The sequence below is a fragment of the Lampetra fluviatilis genome, chromosome 4 (genome assembly GCF_964198595.1).
Source record: "Lampetra fluviatilis chromosome 4, kcLamFluv1.1, whole genome shotgun sequence".
Classification (NCBI taxonomy): domain Eukaryota; kingdom Metazoa; phylum Chordata; class Hyperoartia; order Petromyzontiformes; family Petromyzontidae; genus Lampetra; species Lampetra fluviatilis.
This window is the reverse complement of record NC_136278.1, coordinates 10,699,842-10,716,550: the sequence shown is the minus strand read 5'-3', so window position 1 is coordinate 10,716,550 and position 16,709 is coordinate 10,699,842. Positions and strand designations below refer to the sequence as shown.

At 44.6% G+C, this 16,709-nt stretch overlaps 1 protein-coding gene across 1 annotated transcript in view; it reads right to left on the bottom strand.

Annotated features, from left to right (window-relative positions):
• Nucleotides 1-16,709, bottom strand: part of PEBP4 (phosphatidylethanolamine binding protein 4) — a 282,010-nt gene that overhangs the window by 71,300 nt on the left and 194,001 nt on the right. Inside the window, exon 6 of the mRNA XM_078855533.1 lies at nt 7,968-8,084. Within this exon, the coding sequence (XP_078711659.1) occupies nt 7,968-8,084 (117 nt within the window). The remainder of the gene's footprint in view (nt 1-7,967; nt 8,085-16,709) is intronic.

Here is a 16,709-nt window from a genome sequence, read left to right as displayed (position 1 = left end):
TGCGACGAAGAGAATATTTCTCTGGGATTATACCACTGGCCGAGGACCAACAATCGAGATCGGCAGTGTAAAGTGCTTGTACATTTTGACTTCTATTAAACTATTATTACATTAATACAATTGCGAATTAAACTCTTGCTGACCTGAGGTTTTATTTTCTCCCCCTAGTAAAACTATGTCACAATGGTTCATGCTGAAACGAACACCTGCAACTCAAAACAAAAACCTTAACAACAATGCCCACCGATAGCCAGCGTGTGACAACTGGCTGCCAGCGAAATCTAGATGGAACAACAAATAAAATAATCGGCATTGAGAGCTTTTAGGGGCACGTAACATTGTCAATGTAATGCATTTCACACAAAAAAAACCGCTGGTTAAGGACACATGGTGTCATGCTGTGCTTGCAATTAAGTTTGCTGCATGAATCAGAATATAAACTTGTGAATAATAGAAACGATGACAACACAACCAGCGTTTACAAGAAATCGTGAAGCTACTTTGAAGACAAACCGATGAATTCTGTCGGCAATGCAACAAATCACGGTTCAAAATTACATCTTACGCTCTTGACACCTGCGTCACGATTTCTATTTGAGTTATATACCAATGCACCTCTAAAGCGAGTGACATGAGCTAGATGAAACATACAAACAAAATAGAATTTGTATTTATGTATAAGTGTGTAAATGTGATAGCGGGAACATTTCTTTTGAAAAAGAGGCGGGCAGTCAGAGACAGACGAAAAGAGGAAGGTTTCTCTAGCCGAGAAATGAACAGGGACAGGGAGTCAACAGCACGGGATGTCTGGAGTTCCTGACAATAGGAGAAGTGGAGGAGATGGAGGCACCTCCACACTGAGTGGAGGGTGACTGGGGGCTTCGACAGACACCCCTGTGTGCTGGAGCGGAGGGGGCATGCGTGCAGGAGAGTCGAGTGAGATGGGTCGCAAGAGGTGGAATCAGAATGTTTATTTAGACTGGAGGCATCCGATGAGCTACACAGCTCTTAGCTTAGAGATGTCCAGTAAGAGGGAAGAGTCAGAGAGCTGCAACAACAAACATGAAATAAGTATACTCTTTGGTTCTTTCGGTAAAGTCACGTAGGTATAAAAATTAAATAAAATAAATCACGACGTTTCGGGCGCAACACAAGCATCCGTCATCAGGTGGGAAATCAAGATTAAATAAGTAATGTTTAAAAATACTTTTTTTAAAACACGCTTTAATGAAATGTACCCTACTCGTAATGGCAGAACTCCACGACTCCAGGAAGTGGCCCCAAAGCTTGCCATAACGTAATGGGCCGTGGTGATTTACAGTCAACGTTAGTTGAGCGTGGACAATTATAGCCAAGGCAAAACATAACATATGAACATAATGTTTTAAAATATATGTTTTATTTTTAATGATAGAATATAGTGTTGTCATCAGTATGACATAAGTATACGAAGTTTGCAGTCGATACCACATTGGGAAGTGGGTTAAAATTGAGTTACAAGATTTGAGGATACGACAACAACGACAACAACAACAGACAGTGAGTTAAATAAAAGCGTGTAAAAAAAGACGACATGAGTGCAAAGTATAGGAAAAGCTAAGTAAATCACAAAAAAAACTTTATTTTAAAAGAATAAACGATTTTTATTTTACCAGGTAAAGCTCACCGAGCTATTAGCATATTTTACACAAGCGACTTGGCCACAAATTATAGCTCAAGGAAGTGGTTTATTGCATGGACATTTATTGTAGCAGCCAAATATTCTAAATGCATGTTTCTAAACGTTGAGGGAAAAACTGGAGGACGCGGAAAAAAATATCCACGGGGATATACAGCAGGCGTCGGGGTCAGGATCAAACCCACGACCTCCTCCATACCAGACGAGGGAGTTAACATCTCACCACCGGGATGTAAAGGTGCAGCCTCTGAAATGTCTTACGCACGTCACTGCTGGCAGAAGGGCCTCCACTAGGGTTAGCTCTGGAGAGTGCCTTCCTTTTTCACGCTAGCCACACGTCTGGGGAGAGAGGTGGGGTGGGTGCACCCACACTTTACCCCACCACACAAGAGTGACCGGCCGATCGACTATAACTGCGGTAAACCCAATTATATACTGATGGGTGGCAGAGATGTGCTGTGGGGGATTTAAGGCTCTTGGCACCGTTGCTTCAGCTGCTGCGTCGGCACGATGATGGAGTCCAACCGGCGATCTCTGCATTGCAAGTTCAGCGGTGCTGCTAACCATCACACTGCTGTGGCAGCATCCCCGCGCAAACAACTGCTTAATATGACACCTGCTGCTGAAGGATGAAGGAGCGGCACCCGAAAGATAGCAGACCCATGCAACGAGCGCCAGTTCCGCACACCGCACCGAGCATCGGGGACGCCCTGTCATTCCCAGCCCACATCCCCGGCGACTCGGCAGCTGTGCGTACGACAAGTTGCACCTCCGCTTGGCAAAAAAAGATCGTTCCTCCGTCCCAAATCCACACGTCAAACACTCAACCACAGACTCACACCACAATATTAAGAAGAAGAGTTGCCAGTGTCACGACGCCTCCTCCTCCACCTCCAACGTAAACATTTCCACTCCTGAAAACGCACGGAGACCACAAGGGAAGCGAGCAGGAAAGTTTGCGCTGATCGTGTCCGTTTTACAGATACGAGGCGTCGCAGCACAGTAGTGTATGTGGCAAATCGTGGCGCAGCTTTTTTTTACTCATGGCCACCAAGGATCAGATTTGTAAATGCACTGCGCCGTGACCCCACCGTGCACACGCTTAATAAGACGACGGTAGCTGAAGCTGGGAATTCACACCAATGCGAAATGCAGATTGAGACTGTCTGGTACAATACGCTGGGTGAGTAATAACCGATCTACGTGTGTACTGACTGAAAGAGTTGAAAGGGAGAGCCGGGTAACACGATCTAATAGAGCAAAAAAAACCACAAACAGCAACGCAAAATCCACAAGCAGCAAAACTGGTACAAACATTGCATTAAAATATCAAGAATAACTAAATTCTCATTTCAGAGGGAAATGTTAACCAGAAATATAATCTCAACAAAACACAATCTAAACGAGGAATTCATTAAATGTAAACGAGATTCTACGTCGTTCCAGGTTAGTAAAACGTGAACGAAGCAACATTCTCACAACCTACCACGAACTCTCACCACCTCATGTTGCCATGTTGTAGCGCATTTTACATTGTGATGGTTTATAAACGGTATAAGCATACAAGATACGCTTGATGGTAACTTCTTTGTAAATGCCAACACGTAAGTACTGACCCATGTGTGTCCCTCCGTATTGAAAGTGGAACATTAACTTCTCCTTAATTTCATACTACCTTATAATACGACCCTAAACACAATACAGAGACAGCAGACGGATGTGCAACTATTCTACATTCACACTCAAACAAGCCAAGATCATTTATTGCTTCAATTAGTATTAGGATGGTACTCATATCCTGTTTACATGCTTGGGCAAGTGGTAAAAATTCCACATTCCTATGATGGGGGCAAGCACATCCATGGGGCACCCCTTTTTGACTACCTCTCAAAGTGATACTTTATTGACCAACCCCATAGAGTGATGATTGGCTGAGTCGAACTCCACGACCAGGATTTGAGGTGATGAGAATCTGTGTGGCGGCATGGCTGGGTGTGAGTATGGCTGTGATGCTGCGGTGGTGCGGTGGTAAGTTCGCTGTGCTACGAACCCGGCGACCTGAGTTCAATTCCCACTCATGGCCAATACAAGTGTCGAGGTATTAATCGGCACTCCCCATGTTGTTAGTGGGTAGCCCCCCCTTCTCGTCAACAGGGGGCAGAAGCGAGGTCACGCCAGTGTTAGTGACCTAGGCCCAAGGGGCCAACGCCAATCCCTGGGAAAACGATTCCTGGGTCACCTTCCAGAAGGTTCTGGAAGGGAGGCGTGGCTAGGGCGGAGCAAGTCACGGACCTGTATAAAAGCCGGACCTCTGAAGGGTCCTGCTCAATCATCTCCAAGCTGAAGACCGAAGACGGAGCTGAAGATAGGACCCTGGACCCCAATCTCCGCTGTCCTTCTAAGGGCCGGAGCTCAGTGAGGAAGAGCGGTCAAGACCTGGAGACCTTGGGACGGTCGGGTCAGCGTGGCCTCCCCTAGGCCCCGAGCTGGAGGGCTCAGAGCTAGCGTGGTCCCAGTGTTAGGAGGCAGTGTAGCTCGGAGGCCATGCCTCCTTAGGTATCGGGTGAAAGGGGCCGTTACCCCTGTGTGTTATGGACCTTGTATTCAGTGTAGTTAAATACATATTGTGTTGCCTCACCTACGTTCTCCTCTGGTTCCTGACCCACTACACAAGTGACAATTTTCTGAGCCTCCCCGAGGTCAACTCAGACTAAAAAATGATTACCTGGTGCGGGGTGTAAACATCCCCTTTAGGGAGATAAAGGCAGCTGGGCGTAATGCTGGCCACCCACCCCTTAGTGTACCTTGCTGGCATTCATAGGTGCTCGCTAATAGCACTTGCCCCAACAGTATGTTAAAGGCTATATGGGGAATCTTTGGCTTTGTGTGATGCTGCAGTCAGGTGTGAGTTCCTCCGGAAAGCCGAAGACGTGGTTTTATTTTTTGCTGGCCTCTCGGGAGGGGTTTCCCTGGCTCGGTGTGGACTAAAGAAGCACTTCCATGCGTGGGTGCTGCTGTGAAGTGCACTTGGTTGCATAACGCGCGTTATTAGTATAACCAACTAAAAGCATTAAGATAATCGAATTCGGCATAGCATATGTGTGTTCTGCGTGCGTGTATGTGTGCATGTGCATAGATACGTACTTCATTCATTCAGCGGGTGCATAATCGTCGAGCCATGCGGTTGCAATGCTCGACGGCAGTGTTGTACTTTACAACCCCCCGCACGCCCATTAGTGTGGGCTTAAGTACATTTAAAATTCCACCTGTACAGGTGGAACTATGGTGAGAGCATGTGACTCACAATAACAAGCTTGAGAGTTACACTTCAATGTGGACATCAAATTCAAAGCCATCCCCCCCCCCCCCCGTTTATAAAACAACTGATTCACTTTATTAAGTAGCAACCTATTGAGAGGACGAGTCTCCTTTGCAAGGGGGACCTGGGTCAATGTGTGACAATGGGTGGCGGTGTTGGCCATGCACTTGGCCTGTAATCCAGCAATGTGGAGGCAGCGAGAGTTGGTGGATCACCAACAAATGTTGTAAAACTCCCTTCCCGTGGGCGTTAAGATGTCATACCCTGGCTTGCCAGGAGAAGGCAGTGAGGCAAGTGGTCTAACCTACATATGTGTCCATCTGTACGGGGATAGAGCGTTTCCCCTTCACATGCGTGGGTTTTTTTTTCCGGGAGCTTTGGTTTCTCCTCCCACTTGAATAATAAACACCCAGTGATTGGCAGACAACATTTTAAAATATACACCAAATACAGGACCCATCAGGAAAGAACAGTCCTTGTGGCTTCCATGAGTAAGTAAAGTAATTACGATCATTATTACATAAGAAGAGCAGTTTAGACCTAAACATAGCTTTGAGATCTACAAGCGGCTCAGTCGCACTTCAGCAATAGAATAAGATCATCAAAGTGAGCACAGAGAAACGGGTCGTGCCAAAACAAGTCACAGTAAACAAAGACACAGATCGCATCCCTACCAGCAATTACGAACATTATGCTTTCAAAAAGAAATTGCACAAATACGATCAAGTGAAGTAGCAATGCGATAATAAATAAAATAAAATAAGAAGAAGATAATAAGAAGATAATAAATAAATTGCACGTCAAACTTTCCAAGAAGAGCATCTAATTTGTCATAAAATGCCAATTGAGAGGGAATGGACTTTAGCTGTGGGTTTGATGGCAGATTATTCCAGGTATGGACAGCGTAAATTGTATTTATTGAAATCAGTTAAGTTGAACGACAAATTTTTTTTTATACAAACACAGACAATTAATATCTCTCCAGCAGGGCAGTGGAGGTAGTCTGACTTCGACTTGGGAACAGTTTATGAATGGAGTGACCCTCGTTTAGAATGAAGCAAGAGGCAGAGTTAATAATATGATCTAAGTTATTCAGGGCAATGCTGTGAGCAGAGTGTAATTTGGGGCACCACGGTGGTGGGATGTTGACTATCTTGCCTGATATACAGGAGGTCGTGGGTTCCATCCCGACTCTGATGCCTATATATTTGGAGTTTTCATGTTCTCCCCGTGGTCACGTGGATTTTTCTCCGGTTCTTCCAGTTGTCCCCTCCACATTTAGAAACATGCGTTTAGAGTATTTGGCTGCGACTATGAATTGCCACGTGATTAACCACTTCGTTGAGCTAACACTTGTGGGCAGCTCGCTTTTGAGAAATAGTTATATAGCTCAGTGGCCCTTACTTGGTAAAATAAACTTAGTAGTTTCTAGTTTTGATTTAAAGCTTTCGTGACTGCAGGGATTCATAATCTTGGTTCTTTTTTCAAATTTTCTTGCTGTGGATTTCACACCTGATGATGATTGCTTGTGTTGCAGTCGAAAGGTCGTGAGAATTTTTATTGTTTTATATTAATATTATTTTATTATTTCCCTTCTACCTGACTTTACCGAAAGAACCATGAATATAGTTTCTAGTTGTTTTTCTATTTTCAGTTTCAACAATAACAAGAAGAGCAAAGCACCAGGGTACATGGAGTCCCCTAGGAAAGAAGAGGCGATGCAAGAATAACGAAAGGAGGATCAAGGGAATACGCTAAAATATCAAAGAGCAAGGAAAGAGTGACGGCATAAATGGCGAGATGGAATAAGAGGGTCAAATCAGGAGCAAGTCCACACGAGGAGACCAAACCTTCCGCTCAACGATATAGCGATCCCTCCGACCGAGAGAAAAGGTTAACAAACAAATTTTTGCCATCTGGTGCTGGTGAGAGTGAGGATGCTACGAGCTGAGTGGATTATTGAGGGACAATTTCTTAGCAAAAAAAGAAACCGAACGCGAATTTAATATTCCTTTGTGGCATTTTGAGTGTGCATATTTTGATAATGTTACCGAAACCTACGTCTGATCTTGCTTGTACATTATCAGCCAAATAGGCAGGTGTGTGGATATTAATAACTTTATCAAAGAAGTACATTTCTGAGTGGGTTAACTTTGAACCGAGATCATGAATGTGAATGAGAATAGATGCAGGCCTAGAATCGAACTTTCTGGGACTGCTTTTGAGATAGTGGAGAAATCTGAATTTAGTTTTCTCTCAAAATATTTTTCCATTGCTTTATACTCTTAATATAGCACTCAAATTCAACCAAGGGCCCTATTATGGTATTTTATTCTTGACATTAGGATTGTTACTTAAACAGTCAAGCAACTTTTTAAGTCAATAAAAATGGCCAAGCAGATTTGTTTATTTCATCTAGAATACCATACAGTTATGGTGGCTATTGTGATTAAACCGCATATTTTATCCTGCATGATATCCTATGTGCGATAAGAATTGACATTTATGTTAAAAATTGCCATTTTTGTTTGGATTTCTACACCACTTAATTTCAATTAGACTTTGACTCTAGAGGTTTGATGGACACGAAATTAACTAAACTATTTTCTATTTTACCATGTAAGGCCCACTAAGCTATATAGCTCTTCATCAGAAGCGACCTGGCCACAAATGGTAGCTCAACAAAGTGGTTTATCATGTGAACATCTATAGTAGCAGCCAAATACTCTAAATGCATGTTTCTTAATGTGAAGCGTAGAACCGGAGGACCTGGAAGAAAAATCCACGCGACCACGGGGAGAACATGCAAACCCCAAATATACAGGCGTCAGGGATGGGATCAAACTCACGACTTCCTGCATATCAGGCGAGGCAGAAAGCATCTCGCCACCGTGGCTCAGCCACACCACATTCAGAGTGACACATGGGAAGGGAGGGCAGACACGACCCCTCAGACACGTGCGCTCTGACCTCTGGAGGCTTTCTCGGAGGGTGTCAGGCTGATCGTCTGATCCACGGGTTCGTTGAAAATGAAGATCATGTAGCGATGGAACCCACTGCCTGATGGAGGCGACGGTGGGTTGTAATCTGAAAGTTAAAAAGGCAAAATAAACACGCATTAGTATCATGCAACAAGCGAGACAGAAGCCTGCTGGTTCAAATACCAATTAGTAGTCGACTAATCCCCTCATCCTTCTGAAGTCAATGAAGTGAGTATGTACTTTGTGTGAAACCAAGAGTTGTCAGCAACATTATACTCGCACCTGCCGTAGCAATGTGAAAAGTCCACTCCTCGCTTATGGTTGCCAACAGTGGCCCAACGGATGGTGAAGGGGACAGTTTTACTTTATTGACATTTACACTGCTGGTGGATGGTGGCTTTTGTCTGAGCCAGCTCCACTGAGATCCTGATTCCATTTCTAGGTTTCAGCCAACCCATAATTAAATGAGATTCTCTATCGTAGAAAGTTTATTCTCTAAAGTGTAGAGAGTTGATCCTCTGGCCTGGCCACAAATGATTGCACGAGCGATAGAGTACAATTGAGGTATTTCATAATCCAGCTCTGAGGACTAAGATTTACACATGCGTTAACTGTTTGTTAACCGACTCTCTGTGTTGCATTGCATTACATTTCCAAAATTTTACTAAGTTTGTTTTCTCAAACTTCCTATTTATCTCTCTAGAATTTGCCAGGCTTGTGTAGGTCCATTTGCTCTTTCTCTCCCCTGGCCGCTATGGGGTGGATTTCCACACAACTCTCTCATTGACATTCTAATTTCTCTACCCCCCCCCCCCTCTCTCTCTGCCCCCCCCCTCTCTCTCTATTTAAGGCCTCGACACAGAGGCGTTGTGTCTCTGTGTGTGTGTCTCTCTCTGTGTGTCTCTGTGTTGTCTATCTCTGCTTGTGTGTCTCCGTGTCTGTGTTTTGCCTCTCTCTCAAATTGAGCAATCTTTGGAAGAACGTAATCAACCAGGGGGGGTGTTGACTGTTGTGTTAGCCGACTCTGTGTTGTATTGCATTGTATTTCTAAGTTTACTAGGTTTGTTTTCTATCTGATGACGATTGCTTGTGTTGCAATCGAAACGTCGTATTCTATTATTTAATTCATTTTCTTTCTACGTGACTCTACCGAAAGAACCAAAGAGAAACAGAACGGTTGAGTTATGTCAGTAAGATCCGTTGCCTACACACACACACACAAAACCACTCGAAAATTAAAATTTCAGACATTGATTACTAGGCTAAGGCCATCACTTTCACAATAGTTAAGAAACTGACTTGTTTCATCATGTTAGATCTGGGGTTTTAATCCACAATCTCGGCATTGATGGCTCAGCGCTCTAATGTTAGTGTAATTAGAGCCTATGTCGGATTCACGTGGTGATCGGCTTTGCCGGTCCCGCTTTACAGCCAATGGGGGGAGAGCCTGGGAGCATGGCCTCGGCGTGATCACGGGATGTCAGCTAGGTGATTGGTTTCGCTGGTCTTGGCCTCAGCCAATGGGAAGACAAGTCAGGGGCGTGGTCCCGGGAGTTGATGGGGGATCTGGAACATTCGGCGCAGGCTATTGAGGATTGGCTGGAGTGTACCACGTGACCCAGGCATTAAATAAGGGGAGAGAGGAGAGACACGGGGTCAGACACGGAACGAAGAGAGAGAGGGGCCACGCGCGAGTGGGGCTCCGGGTGCCACGTGGCGGTGTGTCTCTGGTGGCTGTCTGCCTGCTTCCCGTTGCCTGCCAGCAATGGGGAGTGTTTGTGAACTGCAAGAAGTGAAATAAAAGGACCGATTCTACAAGCCGTCTCCAGCGTGTTATTACATTAGCATACAACATTTCACCCGCTACAAATCAGTCCCCTCAAAGCATTGGCCAGCCTAAGAAAATGTCACACGTTCCAGAGGTCTGGGGAATAGACAGAGGCATACAGCACATTGAAATGGTTCGTTGAAATGCATTGTTTTTTCCTCTCCAAATCAGTTAATGTCTATAATTAGTTTATAAAGCAGCTCTAGATTCCTTACAACTTTGTGCAGGTGTAAATACACTGACACATCCAGTCACAGAAGTGTGAATTCAGAGTCAATTATGTTTTTATTGTGCTTTTTTTTATATAAATACAACATTAAGATGAAGTTAAAGTGAAACATCTGCTCCTAAATTCAAAGCAATTTAAATTCATTAGTGAGTAAATGTTCCGCATTTGTTAAACCGCTAATAACCCATCAAACCTTCGCAAATATTGATGCAATATAGTAATGGCAAAGGCACATTGAAATTGCCTTTTGAGGAGTTCATGTGGGATTTATATGGGTGAACGTAAAACAAATTTTCTCAAACGATGTTTAATTCCCAACGTAGCAGCACAATTAATCAAGTGTTCATCTGGTGGGCACCCATTAACAGCAGAGTATGAATGCGTGCCACTCTTAAAATATTCCACATCGCACCTCGTGCACAGCATGGGCACAAAACAGGTCATGTTAATTAATCCTCTATTCGCATTTGTTACCTCAATTGTGGTGCAAAGCCATACTTTGAAAAATGAAGCCATTACCAAAAGTGTAACTTTCTATAATTTCCCATTTCTTTCCAACTTTGACAACTTTTCAAATTGACTTGTGGGCTAGCGAGCTGAATTCAATTCATCCAAGTCATTAAGCATGCTGGATGGATCTGACTCAGCCCTGCTTGCTTTTCTCAAAAGGGACCGTACTTAACTCTTGCAATCTCAATTCTTTTTTTAAAAATAAAATCTGGCTGAGTGGCATTGTTGGCTAATGTGCTCGGCTCACAATAAGGTCATGCGCTAGAGTCCTGGCCGCATGCTGGAATCTGCCCATCATTCATCAATTGTTAAAATGGGTACTCATTCGTAGGAAATCAACAATGGTTGTTCTATGGAAACGAGCTCCTGTCATAGGAATGTTGAATTTTATAGATTGGCTCATGGCTACAAATATAAATTCCACCCAATGCTACTGTAAGTAAGAACACAACGAATTTTAACTCTCACATGATTTTCGATTTAAAGCTTTCGTGACTTCAGGGATTGATATTCTTGGTTCTTTCGGTAAAATCACGTAGAAGGGAAATAATAAAATAAAAAATAAATATAAAAATATATAAAACAATACGTACTTTACCGAAAGAACCAATAATATCTCACATGATTGTTATATTGTGGAATGTATTTTTTATTGCTAAATGTGTCATTATTCTAACGAATTATTTTCATTTATTTTATCATATATCTCAAAGGGATCCCGATTTTATCCTACAATGTTGGCCCACCTACTGTTGTTAGTGAGCATCTATTAACATCAAAAGGTAGCGGTGTCAAGCTTTCCCATATAAAGGAATAATTTGTTATCAACAGCGGTCCTCTCTTGGAGCGGCTGTCTTCCCACCAAGAGAATGTGGAATTTCCACTGCCACCTCAGGGTCATCAATAGAGATGGGTGCTATAACTATGTTAATTTCAGAATGGAGATATATTTCCTTGCCTTTTAATGATTATTATCACTCTCATATCCTAATACCATTGCTAAACGAATAAAAAACCAGTGTGTTTAGAAATGAGGCACCTAAACAGACCAGTCTCAGTTCAATATCACTTATGAAAAGTTAATGTTTGAGAGCAAAATTTCATTTTTTTTACAAAACGAATTCCTGAAGCTCTGCAGTAAACAATCGCATTACTCTGTGGCCTCCGTAATGAATACTTGACATCTCCAAAGCAACAACAGAAGGGCATTGCAGCAGCCCCGGTTTGCAACCCTCTATAGGATGCACTGCGTGGCACGGGATAATTAACTAAAACTATGTATATATATAAAGTATTTTCCAGGTAAGGCCCACTATGCTACGTAGCTCTTTTTCAGAAGTGATCAGGCCACAAATAATAGCTCAACGAAGTGGCTTATTACGTGGAAATGTATAGCAGCCAAAGGCTCAAAACGCACGATTCTAAATGTGGAGGGGAAAGAACCGGAGGACCTTGATACAAATCCACACGATTACAGGGAGAACACGCAATCTCCAACTATACAGGCGTCAGTGGCAGGATCGACCCCACGACCTCCTGTACACCAGGCGAGGTAGTTAACATCTCACCACAACGGCGCCATAATAGTGTGGCTGCCATCCTAACATAGCTCACTGGGTTGACTAGGCCTTGAATAGGTATGTGGCACAGTGTGTGTAAAACAGCAGCACTGGGGAGAAAAAAGGTTGCCGAGCGTAGTTGGTGCTGGCCATACCCTGCTCCCTCGCCGGCCGTGATGACCTCCATGAGTGCTATTAGCCAACAGCACTTGCCCCAACTACCTGGTACCACTGGCGGAGCCGGGGAGGGGGGGGTGGCATGTGCCCCCCCAATGATCCGATCGAAATCCCTAATTTCTATTGGATCATTGGGGTTTATGAGTAATAAATCGGCATTTTGCGACCGCCACTGCGTAGCATATTATTAGGTGCCAGGGACTCTATGAGATGATAGGAAAATAGTTTGAGTCCATAATTGGCAATAAGTAACGGCAAAGCAGTTATAAGTGACTCACAGAATTGTGCGCAGTTGCGTATACAGTTCACGACTTCCCTGAAGGCATTCACCTTCAGCGAGCGCGATGCCGATCACACACGGTTCGAATTCGACCTTCGATCGATGGCTGCGCCATCGCCGCACACGCGCCGAATGAAAAGCAAGGGACAAGTCTTTACTTACAAACAACTCCTTACTTACTAACAACTCCTATCATTTTTCATTGCTGAAGGGGTTGCCCTCATTAACTGAAAATCCTGGCTCCGCCATTGCCTGCTACAGGCTAAAAAGGGGGAGGTTTGTCATTGTGTGAGTGAGAAGAGTTGGCTTTCTCTTCCCCTGCACTACATGGATTTCCTCCGGGTTGTCCAATTTTCTCACATAGCTATGAAGCCTCAACAGACTGTTGGGGCAAGTGCTATTGGTGTAACCGGCTCGCCCCATCCCTCTCCTCCCGGTCATCATAACGAGGGGACAGAACGGTTAATAAAGACAACAACAATAGACGATAAGAGTTTTTTTTGGGTTCGATCGTGTAAATGTGTCGTTAAACCCACCACCACCCGACACATCCAATTAGTAAGGTTTGTCACGTAAACAGAACATGCCAATTCCTTACCAGATACACATTTATACATTTACGCGATCTAACCCAAAAAAACCTCTATTATGGATGATATTGATCACGAAAGCCTACGTGTTAAACAATTGAGTTCGGAGGCAATGAGTATCCCTATACTCGGCGTTGTGTTCTTCCCTCCTCTTGAGGATTGAGTGACTCCACCACCGAGGGACACCGGAGGGTTGTGGAATGGCAACTCTTTATCACCAAGTGTTCTTCTGAGGAGCATTCGTGCATCTTGTAAGAGCGTCCACCCCAATCTGAACAGATGCCCTTTGCCCTGAACTGATTACCCCGCTGGTGGGCGGGGCCTACTGTGCAGTCACGTGAGTCTATGGGTCCAATCCATGGTCATCATTAACGCCATCATAATTGTGCGGCGTGATTCATTGCATTCATTAAGCCCACACCGGCCACATTAGCGAGCACCTATGAAGGAGGCCACCAACCACACGCACGACCGCCATTGTCTCTCTAGTGGCGATGTTTTAGATGCTGCACGCCCAGGACCGGTGCAGATAATGGTCACCGGTGTTGGCCGTGAGCTGGAATCGAACTCGGGCCGCCGAGTTCGTCGGGCAGCGGAGCGCTGACCGCTACACTACCGCTCCCCACACAACCACGCACACAATGTAAAACTACATCCCCAACATCAAATCAGCTGGAATTTACTCAATGGTGATCACACACGCAGCAGTAACAGCATTCCACCCCTGCTGCAAGGCACTTGACAGGGCCCTACTGAAAAAAGTGTCTTGAGACTCGGTGAGACTTTAATGGGTAACCAAGCACAATCATAATAATAATAACTGGTACTCCAACGGCGAAAGCGTTCGACCAATCATAGTCTAGAACCAGCACTTTAAGCACCTCCGTTTAGCACGGTTGGCTATGTACGGCGCGAAAGAAGTTCAACATACATACTACATACATTAAGAATCAGTGTGAAGTTGAATAAGTGCGCATGAAGATGCAAGATTAATCTTGTCTCACATAGCCTGCTTCACAGCGGGCATTAAAAGATCCCGTGACGGCACTCAATTACACCGCAAATTAGTCACTTGGGATTACACGCAGCGAGATTTGTCCCCCTTCTGTGAATCCACCGCAGACTTCGCCTGCGAGACAACCACAAGCGCCTTCGTGATAGCCTTGCGATATGAGAATGGCGTAATTCTCATTACGCAAGGCTATTAATCGGTTTACGGCGGGCCTCCAGAGCCCGATGTGTAGTGTACAGTGTAGTGTATAGTGTAGTGTATAGTGGTGTAGTTTATAGTAGTGTAGTACATAGTGTAGTGTATACGACCAGCCCTGTTAACGACTAATTGCCTAACGACGGGCCTCCATAAAGCCCAACGTGTTCGCTTAGCGACCATTCCCCTGTTAACGACAGTCTGACCAGGCCTCGGCCAATCAGCGACGTCCATTCATGAGCGTTGGGGCATTGATTACATTCAGTGCCTGCTGCACTTTGAAGTGGAAACATCTATTTTTAATTCTTGGTGTACTGTATTTCCTATACTCGCTTAACGACCAAATCACTTAACGACCGGTTGGTTTCGTGGAACCAATTACCGTCGTTAAGAGGTAACTGTACTAAATTATTATACAAAAAATGAAAGGGGCTGCCAGCACATATGCACACTTAGGGGTCGTCCATAAATGACGTCACGCGATTTTGGACGATTATTTACCCCCCCCCCCCCATCGTCACACGGCGTCACAAAAAATCAGACCCCCCCCCCTCGAATATGACGTCACAAAACTCTGCCCCCCCTCCTCCCAAAATATAAAACATACTTCAAATAGCTTTAAACTATTGTCATTGTCGTGCGTATTTAATGTGGCGCTGCACTCTGATGTTGTAGGAGAAAACATTTATTAAAAAGTCTATTTATGAAGTAGAACGTGTTGTCTATATTTATTTAAAGTTGCGCATTTTGATGTAACGTCACATTTCCCAAACCCCCCCATCAGCGTCATACGTCGTCACAAATGTCTGACCCCCCCTCCCCCCCTAGGTGCGTGACGTCATTTATGGACGGTCCCTAAATGAAAATAGGACTAAAGAGCTTCTGGGCTGAATTTTCAATGTGCTCACATCGAAATGACAGAGTATTTTATGAGACATGAGATTTGCCTGCCGAGTTGGAAAAATTGTTTTTTGAGCCAAACATCTGGCGTATGGTGATAATTATTTTAACAACCATGCACACTACATGTGTGCATGGTTGTTAAAAATAGAGATCCCCTGTTTAATGTTTCAGACTGTAGGACAAGGTGTAGTGAACACACTGCCTTATTATCACAATGCCTTAGGTTGAATTCCCAGCCCTGGATAATATCAACAACACATGGCATCTCATAATCTGCCCTGGGTCAAATTCAAATCAGCTCAGCCTTAAATGAATATCTAGTGCAGTTTGAGAACATCAGCATTGGGAAGACAAAGGTGCCCAGGTATGGTCAGGCCACATCACACTTTTGTGTATATACTGAATCTTCATCTATTTCAAGTATTTATTTTTCATTATTTGCTATCCTTCTCTGTACTTTGCATTCCAGAAAATTGTTGATATTGTTTGTTGCCGTAACTTTCTGAGCTGCCCCTACCGGACATCTGTGAAAAAGAGCTTCATAGCTCATCGGATTTCTCCAGAATAAATAAAGTTCTGATTCTGTGTGCCAATGCAGGAAACATGTAGATATTGGCTCACAGCGCTTACCCCTCGAGTCCGTTCGGTTAAATGACTCGCATGAGAACGTGACATGGCACACGCGGTGATCTCCTGCTGTACCAATGGACAATGAAGAATACGCATGTATTGTAATAAAGGACTCTTTCTCAGTGTCGATCTCCGTTGTCCTTTATTTGGGTTCGTATAATCTCGCTCACACGGCGTCCTCGCTCAGGCCCGCGTCTCCTCCGACGATCACTCCACAGCCACACTGCTGCTCCGCTCTGCAGCCACCCTGCTGCTCCGCTCTGCAGCTAGCCTTCCACAGCCCGCTAGCCCTCTCGCCCTGACACCGATGGCTGACGGTGCCGACGTCTCCCAACACGTGGCGATCGCGCCACTCTCCCCATACTGCCCAGCGTGGCTTCCTCCCGTTTCACTCCGTCTCAATTCCCCTATCCCCTTCCGGTTCTCTCCCTAAATCCTCTCCCCCACGTGACCCTAACTCCTCCCTCTCCTCACGTGACCCAGACTCCGCCCCCCTCAATCCTTGCTCGCATTACATATTCATGGTGAATTTGTTTTGCACCATACGTGGGCCAACCGTGCTAATCGAAGGCGCGGGGGAAGGACGACAAAATATAGCCGACCAGTGTGACGGCTTTTGATCTGCCAGGAAAACTCTGGTGCTCCATCATCCGTTTCAGAACAGCAAAGAGTCGCTACGCACACTGCCTCCACAAGTGGAGAATTAAAGACTGCATTTGTCATCAATATGCTAAATTCCTCTGTTGATATGTAAACTCCTTTGTCAAGGCTCTCTCCTCCTCCGACCCAGCTTAAAAATACGCTTCCAAGCTTAGCAG